The 15,638-nt window shown below is 38.4% G+C and overlaps 1 protein-coding gene across 1 annotated transcript in view; it reads left to right on the forward strand.

The window, feature by feature from the left end:
• Positions 1 to 15,638, forward strand: part of kcnab1a (potassium voltage-gated channel subfamily A regulatory beta subunit 1a) — a 66,369-nt gene that overhangs the window by 41,672 nt on the left and 9,059 nt on the right. Inside the window, exons 3-8 of the mRNA XM_061046238.1 lie at positions 3,839 to 3,876; positions 9,309 to 9,388; positions 10,108 to 10,152; positions 12,327 to 12,371; positions 14,042 to 14,085; positions 14,216 to 14,302. Of these exons, the coding sequence (XP_060902221.1) occupies positions 3,839 to 3,876; positions 9,309 to 9,388; positions 10,108 to 10,152; positions 12,327 to 12,371; positions 14,042 to 14,085; positions 14,216 to 14,302 (339 nt within the window). The remainder of the gene's footprint in view (positions 1 to 3,838; positions 3,877 to 9,308; positions 9,389 to 10,107; positions 10,153 to 12,326; positions 12,372 to 14,041; positions 14,086 to 14,215; positions 14,303 to 15,638) is intronic.

A 15,638-nucleotide genomic window follows, 5' to 3' on the forward strand; every position in this document is an offset into this window, starting at 1 on the left:
CATAAAATTAGTTTCCCAGCTGAAGAAATGGACAACAAAATCCATGAGTAACTTTGTCATTGCTTTTGTCTTCTGTCCTGTCCTTGCACTTTTTTCATTACACCAGTCAATATTATTTTCACTTTGTTAATACTATCCTCTCTGCAGCTGAGGTAGAAAGTCGTTTCCAAACATCAATATTGTATTAAATGAGAGTTTCAATTTCCTTTCTGTTATCATGGCAGCATTCGTCAGCCCAGCTTTCTATCATAAGAAATGTACAGCAGACACAATGGTATGAGCAAATGTAAAATATGATGAAACTGCATGTGAAACACTTTTAGGGCAGAATATCCCAAAAAGAGGGCTTGGAGTGGGCTGTTCCATGGTGACTGTTCTCGCTAACAGGCCGGCCTCAGAAGTTATTACCAAAACAATGATGTATGAACGGAGGCTGACAGGAAAATCAGAGTACCTGTAACACTTCACACAGGCTTATTACTCTCAATTTAAGTTTTACTTATCATATATAATATAAAAGACTGCAAATAAATAGTAGAAAAAAATCTATTTGTGCCATGTTACACTATCTAGTGTTCATATTGTTTTGTAAATCACCTGTGCATGAGCTGAAAGAGAGGACAAAACAGTATAGATATTACATTAGAGATGAAAGCATTTGGTATTGTTGAGAATAAATCAATAGAGATTTAGGAGGCAGTACAGTAGACACTGTTTGCACCAGAATGTATCTGGTTTAGGAGACTCTATCTTGTTTCCTCGTGAGTGTGTGTATCGGCTCTACAAACTGTACAGAATCTGCAAGCTGAACTCACCAACACTAGCAAACCACTTTGTTTTGACTTTCTTTTTTAACTGGTAATAAAATGGGTCATCCCAGTATAAAGGGAAAAGACTCCTGTCCTTAAAAAGTGGCCCAACATAACAAAACGAGTCAGGGGAATAGAAAAATCATGAAATTGATGAACAAAAATAAACGTTTACTCTACAACTATAAATGAAAAAAGGATGAAAAGCCAACAAACCAACTAACAAAGAGTTGTAAGATCTGGCTTCTTCATTCTGACCCAAAACCACAACAATCACATGACAAAGGTAAAACCCTGGAAACATGTCAGACTAAACAAACACAGCAAAATAATTACAATGCTCACAATGCCGCCACTGATGTGTCTGCCAAGGCTGGATGGAGAAGAAGAGATAAAGCTGAAACTATTTGTATTATTTATTTTCACTTGTTGTTGTTTTTTTTTTGGACTATTGGAAAAAAAAAAAATGTCAAGAATCATGCGTCTTTTTTGGGGAATGAAAAGGTGAGGTCGAGGCATTGGTGCCTTCCTCAAAGCTATATGCCTTTTTAAGAAGGGGCTTATTACTGCTATTTTTATCATCCTTTTTGCAGTTATATTTTTTTCTATTAGTCACACTATGGTCAGCTTTTGTGCGTGTCATGTCTGAATAAAGCTGAACAAGTGTAACCAGCTCAGTACTGTGCCAAAATAATAACAGTGAATCATCTGCTCACTGTGTAGGCAGACAAGCTGAAAAATCCTCAAAAAGTTAAGAGGTCAGTTAAACTGAGACACCTGAGAGAAATATTTCTTCTAAATGTGTGCCATATATCTCGCTGCAAGGCACAGGATTCATGACTGAAGAGTCGGGTTCAAAAGACTCAAACAAAGCTGAAAGCATACAGAATAGATAACACCTTTTTCCCTTTAACTTCATAGTTTCCTGTTGTTGTTTTTTTGCATTATAGTTGGGCCCATGGGAGTTTTGTAATGTCTCTTTAGGCCTCTTGGTAAGGTGTTTAGCATACAGTACAGGGCAGGAATATCCCCATAAATAGGAAATTATGAAGGTAAGAAAATGTGGGGAAAAAAAAGATTCAAGGGAGATAATATTGAACCAGGTCTAACAAGGACTTCCTGACAATATTTTAGCTCTGTTTTTATAAATGTGAAAGACTCACCATGTTGTTCTGCCTGGAGAGAGAATTAAGTCCCCTTTTTAGTCAGAAATTCTCTTCAAGGTTATCAGATTGACTCTTGTGTGTGGCAACTTAAGGGCAGCAGCTGCCAGTACAAAAGGAGCTATTTGTGGTTTGCAGGGATTTCATTTCCATCAAACAGAAAACTAATTTGGACACAAAAAGCAGTGGCCTTGACATAGAGCCCTGCAGGGTGTTCATCCCATGCTGAGCCTTCAGCTCGCAAATTAAGCTATGGTTTTCTGCAACTGGAAAACCTTTGATGTGAAACAATTACACCATGATGGAGACAACTTTAAGAGCTGATGGAAACAATACACACACATACACACAACCAGACAATAATTACACATACACAGTCATTTGTTCAAACTGTGCATTAAAGTAATGGACAAACACCATGCATATACTTTAAAAGGGAAATCAGTAATATATTTCATGTAAGTGTAGTTGAATACCTTTTTGAGGTTTCCATGGTTACTGCTGTTAACAATGTCCAAAAGCAACTGTTCCATCCAGTGGTTACCATTATTTTGACTGCACCCTTCTGCTGAATGAACTTTGCTTACAATTCTGCTGACGATGCATGTTGAGAACAGCTTTCTGTTCATTATTAAGTAAAGATAATATATTTATGCACCAACAGATCCAATTTATCCTCAGGCTGTCATCTGTAAGTTGAACCCAAAGGACTTGATGATATCACAGTGTGTGGAGCAGATGGCTAGGTGGTGTTTCATTGTCTCTGTCTGCGAGGAACACCACTCGTTTTATGGCAGTCGAGCAGTGGAGGTCAACAGAGTCAGAGAAAAAAATGTCTGTTCATTTTGGTGTGAAATCGTGGGCACTGGGGCACAGAGTGAGAGAGACAGAGAGCAGACACTACCGAGATGAAACAAGCACTAGCACTAGCACTGACTTAAGATAAAGCATCAGTTCCCAAATTCATCGGGAGATATTTGTTTATTGGATTCAAAACTCTGATGGTTTCATCGCTAATCATTGCAGTTTTATAGATTTTGAAATATTTTCTCTATAAATTGATATTATATTGACATGACAACACTAAGAATTCATGGCTGTCTCTTTTCTTATAATCCATTTTCAAAGCAATTCCTTTTGCTTTAAATGATGAAAAAACAATTTAGTGACATTGTCCTTGGTTCTTTCTGCCAATTTCCTACCCCTCTAAAACACTGACTGCCTCATATCTTGTCAGGCAGCCCAGATTTTCCTGCAACTCCCAGAAGACACTTAAACCACTCAGCCTTTAAAGGTTTTCAGCAGACATTTGTACAATATAAAAAGGTATTCCTTCCTCGCTCTCTCTCACTCTCGCTCTCTCTCTCTCACTGTCTGTCTGGTAGAACAGCACTTTTAGATAGATAGCTGAATGTGGTTTAACATCAGCAGAATGGGGTAGTGTTTTCTGACACAACAAAGCTACATGCATAACTCCAGAAGAGAATGTGTTGATGATGTAGTGTCTCCTCCTTTTTTGTCTTGCTTATCTGCAGAGTTTGCACAGTCTGCACAGTCATCATTACACACACAGACATGAGCATTCAAGGAGAGGAGATACAAGCTCTTCCAAATATGAAAGACTAACAAACACAAAAAGTCATTAGTGAAAACAGAATGTGCTAACAAGACGGACTCAAGGTGAGCTGGAGTCCTGGACAGAACAGATATTTATCTTGGGAACTTGACAACCTTCCTCATCTCAATCCCGGGCGTTAGTAGTGTTAACACCAGGAAGTCAATCACACACACAGACAGAGAAAGACACTGACAGAAAGCGCTGAAATGTTTTCTAATGATGATGTATTTCTCTCTTTTCTCCCTCAGGTACGTGGGTGACATTTGGGGGACAGGTAACAGATGAGGTGCGTAACATTTTCTTTTTTCTAACATGTTCATTCAATCTAAATGGACTAATCTTAAAGACAAATTGATTTTTGTTCTACAATATTTGTGGTAGGGATAAAAACTGAACATGTTCCATATAAAGATATCTATCTGTCATAAGTATAAGCCAGTTATATTGACTGCAAATTTATTTGATGTTTGTAAATTCTTGCAGAAATTACTTTGAATACTTGAGACATACTGCATATGTTGACTCTTACTAGAAATGTTTTACACCATAGCTGTTAGACTTCACATAGCCTTTACTTTATTTTGGGGTAAATTGTGGTATCAGTCCCAACAGTCAGGGATGTGTTTTCCCTCTAAAGTATTTTTTTTAATAAGTTTTCATTTCGACTTCATATGATATTGTCTTTTCATTGTATTAGTTTCTTGTATTTGAACTTGGATTGAGTTTCAACAGTTAACACTGTTATCCTAAATGTAACACAGGAAACATGTCCAATACTATTTTGGACACTCTGACACTGATGAACAAATGACACTTTGGAAATCGCTCTACAGAAACCTCACATCAAAAACTATTCATGCCAAGAAGTATTGCTAGATTCAAATTAAAGTGTTAGTGGGATCAGGAAGCCTACAAGCCAAGACAAATAGGCTGAGCAAGTAAAAAGAGTCCCAAACTTCTTTGTGATTGGAGACCAGAGATTGGAGGGACTTCATTCCAATTGGCCATCACTTATGTATACTCTTAAAGGGACACTTAAGGAGAAGAGAACTGAGCTCACCCCAGGGGACACAGAACAGGAAGGTTGTATAACAGTATTATTTTTTTTTATCTTTCTTTACATTAGTCTGAAGGTCAACGGGTCAATGTCACTGGTATAACTCAGTCCAACGGGCGTTGGCACAGGCAGCTGAGATTCATACCAGAGAGGCTGTTTGGCTAACATTCAAACTGTTTCAAATATGCCACTGGTCTATGAAGATATTGTTTAGCTCCCTGTAGACAAACAAACGTAGATCATTGCCATTGAAAAATCATAAAAAGAAGTCCTTGCTGCAGACAAAGGTCTTAGTTGACATGCAAACTTACGTGATTCCACAACAGCTTCATTGCTACCACCATATGCGATGCAGTCGGGTTTAAATGTCCTCTACTGTCTTGAATGCCCCATGTTCAATGTCACAGTCATCAGAACATCCCTAAATTCACTACATGTTCCAAGCAGAGTTCAGGGTCTGTGTCCTTATTAAGAAAAAGGCACCAGCTTTAGAAAAAAGACCCACATAACATCTTATTGACGGCTACATTTATTCATAAATCTCCTGAATCAGTTCAAATAAGGCATTTTTTACAAAAATATATATATATACACATTTAAATAAACTGAATTATTTGGACAGAAATATGCAAGCTGGTAGAAGTGAAAATGGACATACTTTTTTTCTTCACTGGGTTAAGATAAATGGTAAATGGATTTGAGCTTGTATAGCGCGTTTACACCTCATGTCACACCTACCCAGTCACATTCATTCACACACTGATGGCAGAAGTTTCTATGTTAAGTGACCACCAGAAGTAACTAATCCCATGCATACACATTTATGTGACACTGACGAAGCAGAGGGAGCAATTCGATATTCATTTTCTTGCCCAAGGACACATCGGACATGTGGCTGTAGCAGCTGGGGATCGAACCTCCAACCTTCTGGTTGCGAGACGACCAACCCTAACTAACGTTAGGAGATTAACCAAACGTATGTATTTATATAAAATACCCCAAATTCAGAACTTCTCCTTTAACATGCACACTGTGATGGGTTTTGCTTTATGATACGCTTGCTGCTCATCGTTAAGACAAGTATGACTTAGTAATACTTATGTCTTGTCTGGTCAGTAACACATTCCCAGACAAAGAGCTCGGAAAAGTGATGGTGGGATGCAAGTTAACATTGCTTACTCATTCAAAAAGGCCAAAGTGGATCCATAAATCATAAAGTAAATTTGAAGAAAGAGTCTCTTGTTGGTGTTCACTTTGATGCAGGGAGTGTGGAGGGGTGAATGCAGTACAGCCATAAAATCATCTAAAGGCTGTGTGGGTAGAGTGTGGGAGGCTACCACGGCCTTGATTCTGGGGTTGAGAGAGAGACGATGTTTTTTTTATCATTACGTCTGTTCTATGTATGGATATCCTGGTCTGAGGCACCTTTTGTGCTCCAGGAAAAAAAGATGCCTCAGGCTTAGCCATCCCTGTATTTCTGCAACTTTAGAATGACTCAGTGGTTTTTTGATGGTGAGGATGCATGTGTCTATGTTTGTGTGTAACAGACTGTTCTCCGCTTACAACATTTTTGCAAGTTTGAAGTCCATTAGCCACCCTCAGTTCATCCAAAACTAGCAGATATCTATGTAAGCAGTGATGCTTCATCATCAAAACAAACACTCCGACTTGTGAATGTCACAGTGAGGCCTCCATAAGAGTGACTGACCTTTTAGTATCTTAGAAGACTAATTGTGAATAACAAATCACAAAAAAATGACTTGATGGCCCTTGTCTTGGCTTTCTATCTCTGTCTCTTCATCATATGCCTGAAGCTGTGAATATTCTTTAACGTACCTTATTTGTCAAACATGATTTCATTATTTTGTATTTTCTTAAATTCTCACTGATCATCCATCCAATATACTCACACCTTTAAAATCCATATCCCACTTTTTTTTATCCAGCATCTTTTTCTGACCTTTGTCTTCTGTGCCAAACAGTTGTTACTGAGATAGTTTCCCAGCTGCGCTCTGTAGAGACCAGTGAGAGGAAGAGCATGCTGTTCCTTTCTCTGTCGTCCCTCCCAATCGTTCTCTCTTTAACTGACCTGTCCATCTTTTACCTCTCTTTTGTCCAGCTCTATCTTCTCATTCTCCTCTGTTTGCCCTGACAGCAGTCTCACAGTTTTTAAGATACATTTAGAAATGTGGCCACTATCACTTTCCTTTCCCACTGATGATTCAACTTTCTGTCAAAGCCTTGTATTTGCATAAAATAATGATGCAGTTTTTAAATATCAATGATTACAGAGCTATACTGGATAAATGCCGCAAGCAGGAAACAGATCTATCATTTGTTACTTTTTATAGACAAAGGCAAATAGAGCATTGCGTTAGTTGAGGCAGGCCACGGAGTTACGCTCTATTATCATGCCAGAGTTTCGGTAACAGCTGATCTCACGCAAGCAGCATCAGCTGATGGCTAGCTGATTTGCTTCAAAGCGTCCTATTGGCCAAATAGTACTTATGCCGCCTTATTTAAATGGCTCTAGCTTCCTACTTTTGCTGCTCCCTCTGCAAGCTGCATTTGCAAGCGCATTTGCGTCCCTCCTCCTCCCCAGCTCCTCCTATTTGAATTTCCCTCGGGATCAATAAAGTATCTATCTGTCTATCTGTCTATCTATCTATCTGTCTATCTATCTATCTATCTATCTATCTATCTTTTCTGCTATTCTGACTTAATCAATGTCATGCTTGTCATTGATGCTTGCTCTGGGGGGGTTTGCTGCTTTATCTCCTGCCTTATAGCTTTCCTTGTATGCACGGGAAGGGCAGGGAGATCCCTCACAGAGCCATACCGCCAAATATAAATAATTGCATCAAAATATCCTTCTTGACAAAGTGGTCCTGACTGAACTTATAGTTGTTGTGATAAGTGACTCATTGAACTGCTTTGATAGAATTGAACTTTTCAAGTTATTGGCAAGGTTTGACAGATCCTTACTGTCTCTTTTTCAATGTCTTTATAAAGTGAATGTTTCCTGTTTCACTTAAATTTCCTTAGTATAACTCATTTTGTCATAAATGATAAATGATCTACATCAAATTGATATGAATGATATTTCATTTCATACACAAGTTTTAATGACCATTCTAGATTTGGCTCAAAGATATGTAGTCGATTTGGAGCCATATTGGGATATTTGAATCATTTTCTGACAGCAATTTTTATTGTTTTGTTATCATTGCATTCCTTTTTCTTTTAATCTTTTATTGTCTGTTTATTCTTTTCTCTTTTATTCTGTCTAGAGTCTCTTTCATGACAGTTTTTCTCCTCTTTAGTTTTGTGACTTCTGGAAACTATTCCTCTGCTGTCTTCCACCACTGAAACAGCAACACACAACCACACACACACTCCTACATACGTATGTCAGACAGACAGGCAGACAGACAGACAGATATCATGCACAAATGTAAACACAAACACACATGCGCTTTGTGCACACACACACCCCTTTGTCCTTGCACATTCATAAACCAATTCAACTCCACGGGGAAATGATGGCAAATTCACTTTAAGTCCCCTCGTAATAAAACTCACCATGGGACAATTGCATGGCGGTCTGATGATTTATGGTCACAGTGTATGAAAAAAACATGGAGAAATATCAGCACATATGCTTCACACTTTTATATAAAGCACTTATTAACTAAAGAGGAATGAGTTGACACTACATACACTATGGAGTCTTACGATTTATCATGGATAATTACACTTCTTCCTGAATAAAATCTGTGCTCCGACAGACTCAATGTACAAGCTCACACACTCTGTATGAGTGTGTGGGTTCAAGCAGATAACTTGAGTGCTCTGCTGCAGCATACTCACACAGGACATACTGCAGCATATAGTATCCAACAGATCCTTTGCAACAGGGCACTGTTTTGAAGCATTTTGTGCTTGGCTAACTCTGCTGCAGTGCCGCTCATAAAGTGTTTCATAAGACCAAAATCTACTGCAGCATCCACCTGAGGGTTAAGTAATGATTGATCAGAGGCAGTAAGAATTGGAATTAAAAGTCTTTAGTGTTGTACTCAATTATGAAAATTATGAATGAATTATGAAAACTGACAGAATGAGTTGTGTCATGAACATCTCGATGAATAATACAGAGGTTGTGTTCCTGTCTTCCATTCTTTTACTTCACCTCTTTTGTGGCTATTTTGAGTTTAAATTCTGCACTCCTGTTTTAGTCTTAGTATGTCTTATATTGAATTGACTACGACTTTGATTTTCTCTTTTTAACATATTATGCTCTGACCCGGGTCTCTGGCTTAATTGTGTCTTTAATTATATAGTGGTCATATATGAAGCTCCACTTCTTTGATAAGATTTTGCCAAACCTTGGACACTAGCTCTGTGAATATGTAAAAATGTATATCGTAGTTACTGAGATGCTTTAATTTTACAGCAAAAGTAAAATATAGATAAATGAAAATTCTGCGTTCTGACCTTTCTTTCTTTCCATGTCTTTGTTTATGTGTTTGTATGTGTGTGTGTCTTTGTGCATCTCTGTGTGTGTGTGTGTGTGTGTATGTGTGTGTGTGTGTGTGTGTGTGTGTGTGTGTGTGCACGCACATGTACCTGTGTTTGTGGTGTGTTTCCTGACATCGTGCCAGGTTGCAGAGCAGCTAATGACCATCGCCTATGAGAGTGGAGTCAACCTGTTTGACACAGCTGAGGTCTATGCAGGCGGCAGGTGGGTGTCATACGAACCTCTGAGCTCATTTTCAGTTCAGTTCAGCTCAATAACCTGGTCTGCTCTCTCTGTGGAAACCTTTTTTATTGTCCATGTTTGGTGGGATGGTTTTGTACTGAAAGTCCAATTTGGTCAACTTCCTTTGTAAAATAATCAACAACCAGCATGTCTGGAGTGCCCTGCAGTTAATGTTTATTCATGCTCTTACAAAAGGTTTCCACTCATTTTACAATAGATATGTTAATTGAGCCAATAGGGCAACACTGTACTGCTGTTAATGCTGTGAGGCAGACAATCTCGTAATTATAGCTCTTTGTGTAAAAAAATGAACATTCATGCAGATTTTGGGGTCATGTTTTTATGTTTGGGATTTTTGCTGAGAAACAGGCACACAATTGTGGCACAATCAGCAGAATCACACCCCAATTAACACTTCTCAGCCTGTCTATACTGTATCAGGCAATTGCGATATTAGTCATAATATCTCAGCATTCAAAAAGTTTGAATGTAGGTTAAGTCACAACAGAGCAACAATAGCTTCAAAAAACTGTCCAGTGTCAGAGGATTTTGGTATTTGCCCAATTTCAAAAATGTGTTTCTTTGCACATGGGGCTGTTTAGTTCACTGAAAATTAATTTATTAGGTTGATATTGTGAAGGGATTGTTTATGACGTTAAACTGCAAGTTAATAATGGCAGCTCATTTATTTTGCCTTGCAGGGCGGAAGTCATTCTAGGAAACATCATTAAGAAGAAATGCTGGAGGTAATGGTGACATACAGTAAATGTATCTGATTGCTTCATCACTTTCATGTGAGAGAGAAAGGAGGAGGAGGTAGATGTGTGTGAAATCTGCAAATGGCAAAGACAAAGTGTGGTGTGTGTGTGTGTGTGTGTGTGTGTGTGTGTGTGTGTGTGTGTGTGTGTGTGTGTGTGTGTGTGTGTGTGTGAGGCATTTATGAAGGAAAGACTATGAAATGGGAATGAGAGGTTTTTTCCCTGTGCAATCACATGTGTCTGTTCCGTTGAAAGGGACATGTATCAGGTTGTTTGGGTTTCAATTTGTGTTTCTTTAGAGTCATTTATGTATTTCTGCACAAAGCTCCTACACACTCTCAATGCATCACATAACATCAGCTTGAAACAGTTACTATATGAGAGTCAGCTTGCAGCCATTTTCTTTATTCACACATTTTCAAATATTCTCTTTATGAAGTTATTTAAACATTTTATATTATTGATTTACTCTGTTGGAAAATCTAGGAGGAGAGAGTTACGGAGGCATCAAAGAAAACAACTAAGATCCTCTCTGTGTTATAATAACAGCAGCATCACCATAATTTATCCATTCAAAGAAGCTTTTCCCACTAGCTATTCCATCATAATGCAGCTTAGGAACAGAACAGACCTGAAGGCTAGCTTAAACCTACCAAGACTTCGACAAACCACACACAAAGAAGTGGTAAAAACATCCTGATTTAATTACTTCAGCTGGGGCTCAGGCAATAGAAAACTCAGCACGTCCCGAAAAAATGCCTATTGTATCATGTTGATGTAACAAAATAACCATGTTCTGCATCCAGCAGCATTCACAGATTATATGCAGTGATGTGTGCAATGAAAAGAGGGAGTAAAAGATCCCTGATCAGTCATTTTGAGTGTCAAAAGAAAATTAAGATCAGGACCATTAAATATCACACACTCAATTATTATTTATCATGATCAAATATTCATTGGATATTTTTCAATATGGGGAGGCAGTGGAACAATTATATAAGTTCTATTAAACAGACAAGGCATACATTGTGATACCGCAGTACATGCCTCCCACCCCCCACTGACCACCCACAACACCAACCCGGCAGTGTACACCAGACAAAGAAGGCAAGGACCTCAGTACCTACAAAAGAAACAGAAAACAAGGAAAATAAAAATATTGATAAAATAATAATAAGACAGAAAAAATGTTATGTTATGTTATAATAATACAATTTAAAAAAAATAAAAAACTAGACCTCCCAGCCTCACTACAAACTCAATGATTTCAGCTGCTGACACTCTAACTTACAGTGACCATATTTCGGCTCAATCATAAAATGTATCGTTCACCGTCTAACTGTGTCTCAATGCCTTAACAGCCATTTTCTGAGCTACACTACACTAGTAGGCAGAATGATGCTGATGAAGTTAAGACACACTGAACATGACATTTCCGCCTCTGAGTGTTTAACTTAAAAAGATGGAAAGAACAGAAAGTACTCGGAGGTGATCCCTAATGATCTCTTTAACAATCGTTCAGAATGTGTTGGTAGTCAGTCTGAGTAATGGGGCACAATACTCTCAATGCTGCTTGGGTTATTTTTAATTCAACATGAAGTTCCTCTGTTGTCACACTCTCATTGAATATCAATATATCACATGTGACTCAAGCCTACGGATGCTTGTCACTGTTGGATACTTCCACATTGAGTAAGCTGCTCAGTAACAGCCACTTGAAAAACACTCTGTTATTACTTTCATAAAATGAAAAAAAAAATCATTCAAGGTTACTTTTTGTGGCGCTGAATAACATAAAGGGCTAACTGAGCAGCAGCCATGTAATGACCCAAAGCTCTTAAGCATTATTATGGATGGTACATTCACACCTTGTATCACAGAGAATTCAAAGAGTTTAAAGAATGAAGGACATCCACTAACATTGAACTGCTTTGACCTGAGTGTAAGAAAGAAAAATGTTGTTTTGAGCTGAATAACTAAACAGAAAGAGCAGGATCCTGACTGCAGAGGATAAACACATACATGATGGAAACTAGACTTTGAAGAAATGAAAGCTCTGATTGATCTGCAGAGATGTCTAAATAACATACACTGAGTAACTACAATGCATTATGTATCACTCACTCTGCTGCATCTCTGTCTTTTTCTCTGCACTTTCTCAGACGGTCCAGCTTGGTCATTACAACTAAACTCTACTGGGGAGGAAAGTAAGTATAAGAAACCCTCTAAACTGTCATTTGCATGCCTTGAGGCAACATGTGACGTGTTCAGCTTTGTTCATAGATGAAGAGTCTGCTGTCAGAGTGAAGAAAGATTGTTTTCTGTCACCTATAAACCACGGTTACTAATTCTCAAATCTAACAATAGTCAGTCATGGACCAGCAAAATAAATTCATCCTATACAAATGTATTGTCCTTATATCACTGTCACATTCACCATTTATTCCTATAGCTCTATGTTTTCATTTTGCTTTCATATTCAAGCTTTCAAACTCTTCTTATTTACACGCTTTTATGGCCATTTTTCTCTGCACCAATCTGAGCAACACTGTGTCACAAACAGTGACAGCCAGTTGAACCAATTCCTTTACTGAATCACACTGTTTACTATATATAAAGCGGGACCTCCTCTTGTTGTACAACAGGGTAGCCAAAATATTGCTGGTGTTTTTATTCGCTGGTGAAGTCATTTGAAGCCACAGTTGTCACAGTATACTTGATAACACAGCTGCCATAAAGGGTTTGTCTGGTAGAGCCGGGGTCTGGACGTCCTGCCCCCGCCTCTATACAATTACACTTTTAACTTACAGAGAAAAAGGGGATAGATCCCTCGGTTCGGCTTAGTACTGCAGAACAGCTTTTTGTGTTGTTTTGAAGCAGATGTTCAGGTTATGTAAAGTTGAACATCTATTTTAGTTAGTTAAGTCTCCTCTGAGGCGCGGTACTTACTAACACAGCTGCCGACTATATCACTACAACACCTTTTAGAGAAAAACAATCTATATCTATATTTTCAGACAATTTTAAACTTGGACATTATTAAGCATGATTAGTGCTAACTGTACTTACAGAAACCATGTTTTTTAGACATTTATTTAACATTTTGATTTCTTTAGTTTGACCCAAGTCTCATCTGTTAGCATGGAGGAAGCAGCCAGTCACCAGGGGAAGATAAAGAAGTTTTGACTTCATTTTTGAGGAGCTGTCATGTCTTACTTTTTTCTATACAGTCTATAAGTCACACACCCACACACACACATACACACACGCATGTACGCATGCTCACACACACACACACACACACACACACACACACACACACACACACACACAGAGGCGGTCACACTGCTGAAGACAGCCCACCTGGGTCTAGTGATAAGAAAGAATTTATTCTCTCTGGTTCTGAGCATTCCTTCTTTCCTGAGTGGACGAGTCAGTCCTTTGCCTCTCTCTCCTCCAGGGTTTGGAAATGAATAAGATGCTGAACAGTTGAAAGTGCTTTGACCCGTTTTTAATGAAACAGCCTAATATGCACATTCTCATGTTTTCCCAACTGGCCAGAGTCAAAAAGTGATTTCAAATTACTTCAGTCTCCCCGGACAACTATATGACTTAAAGTTATGTCATATTATTGCCCACACAAACTTTATATTCACTCATTAAAATGGTAGGTTTCATTAAAAAAAGAGGAACTCCTCTTACAGCCATGTCTGGGGGATTACATAAACAAACTTAACATTAAGGAGATTGCATTTGTTTACATCAAATGCAGTTAAGTCTTTGAAGATCCAAAAGTGCCTTTAGTTGAGCATGTACTAATGAAGCATCGACAGTTTGCTGTGTAGCTCATTGTTGTGTTTTTGTTTTGTCCCATCAGAGCAGAGACAGAAAGAGGACTGTCAAGAAAACACATAATTGAAGGTACATGTAAACACATGACACACATAATGTTTTTTAATTACAGAATACCTTTAATATTGTTTTCCCTTGCTCGATTGTAAAATGGGTCAACCTCACTTTCGTAACCCGTACATCTCTTGGTGTCTCTAAGGTCTAAAAGGCTCTCTACAAAGGATGCAGTTGGAGTATGTAGATGTCGTTTTTGCAAACCGTCCTGACAGCAATACTCCAATGGAGGGTGAGTCATCCAATCAGCATTTAGCTTTATACCTTAACAACTTATCAAATCAATTGTCATTTGTAAAAAAAAAAAAAAAAAAAAAACAAGAGTTAGAAAATAACTGATTAATAAACTTCAATATTTTTGCCTGAAACATGAAGTCTGAATCGTTCAAAAAGTGTCTACAACAGAGAATGTATTGTAGGATAGCTGTTGATGTCAGAGCAGACTCTTTGTTTTTCCTCCTGTCAGGCAGTCAACCCAATGCATTAAAAATGGTGCATATTGACATGCATATTAGTCGTGCATTGGTTCCTCATTAGTCCCCCAAAGTGAATTGAGTTCTATTCCATTCTACAGGTTAGGTCAATTTACAGCAGGTGCTTTGTCAATACCTCATTAATTAGTGCTTACACCTGATCAATGAGGATAATAAATGTTTGATTAAATTCGCTTTGCTTAAAATTACTTTTCTTCTTCAGTGTTGCTTTTAAAATGTGTGTATTGTGTTGGTGTGAGGGCAAGATCCTTAAAACAGCTTTGTTGATGAATATTGACAGGTATGAATTTGTTGTTGTTGAAACTGTGTTTGATTTGCAGCAGTGTGGGGGAAAAATCATTAATCTCTTTAAATTGATTGTTCACTTTTTAAGCTCTAACCTCCTTTACCTCTCCAGCAAACACATGTACTACTTTGCCATCATCTGCACTAACTGTTCATTTTCTGTGTTATTGCTCCTCCTTCCTGAAAAACAGTTTCACTGCCTCTTTCCCCCCCTCACGTACTGTTATACTTGCTGGAAATTAAGGCTTCAAAGTAGCATTTAAATGTGAGCCCAGGGTGCATAATCACAGCATGTTGCTGGAGCTGGATGGCAGGAGGGCAGGAAAAAGGATGCAGTGGAAGACACTTTTAGGGGCTAGCAAAGACACAGAAATGTTTATGTATGTTATTTCCCTTGGCAAGATGGTATTTAGTAAGGCATCTGTTTCAGGTTAATTATCACTGACAAACTGAAGGGAAAGCTCTTAATGCCTTCTGCTGGTCTCCTTTTTAACGTCTCACCCTCTCTTCTGGACCTCCACCTCCTTACCTCTCTTGTTCTGTTTTCTTGCCAAGATCATATTCAGGGGTCCTGCCACAGTGAGAGATTGCATTATAATTGAAGTGAGCTAAGGGAGATGATGAACAACCCTAATGAAAGTCCTAATCTGAGTTTTTGTTGGCCCTGACTGCTGTTGGCTAGCACACTGTTAGGTCTAAGTGATGTATTAAAAATGCAGCAGCCTGAATGTGATCAGAAAGGCAGGAGAATGTGAGCTTGTTAGTGTGTGTCGGGGTTTCAGGAATGGG

The sequence above is a fragment of the Labrus mixtus genome, chromosome 9 (assembly GCF_963584025.1).
Source record: "Labrus mixtus chromosome 9, fLabMix1.1, whole genome shotgun sequence".
In the NCBI taxonomy this organism is placed as follows: Eukaryota; Metazoa; Chordata; class Actinopteri; order Labriformes; family Labridae; genus Labrus; species Labrus mixtus.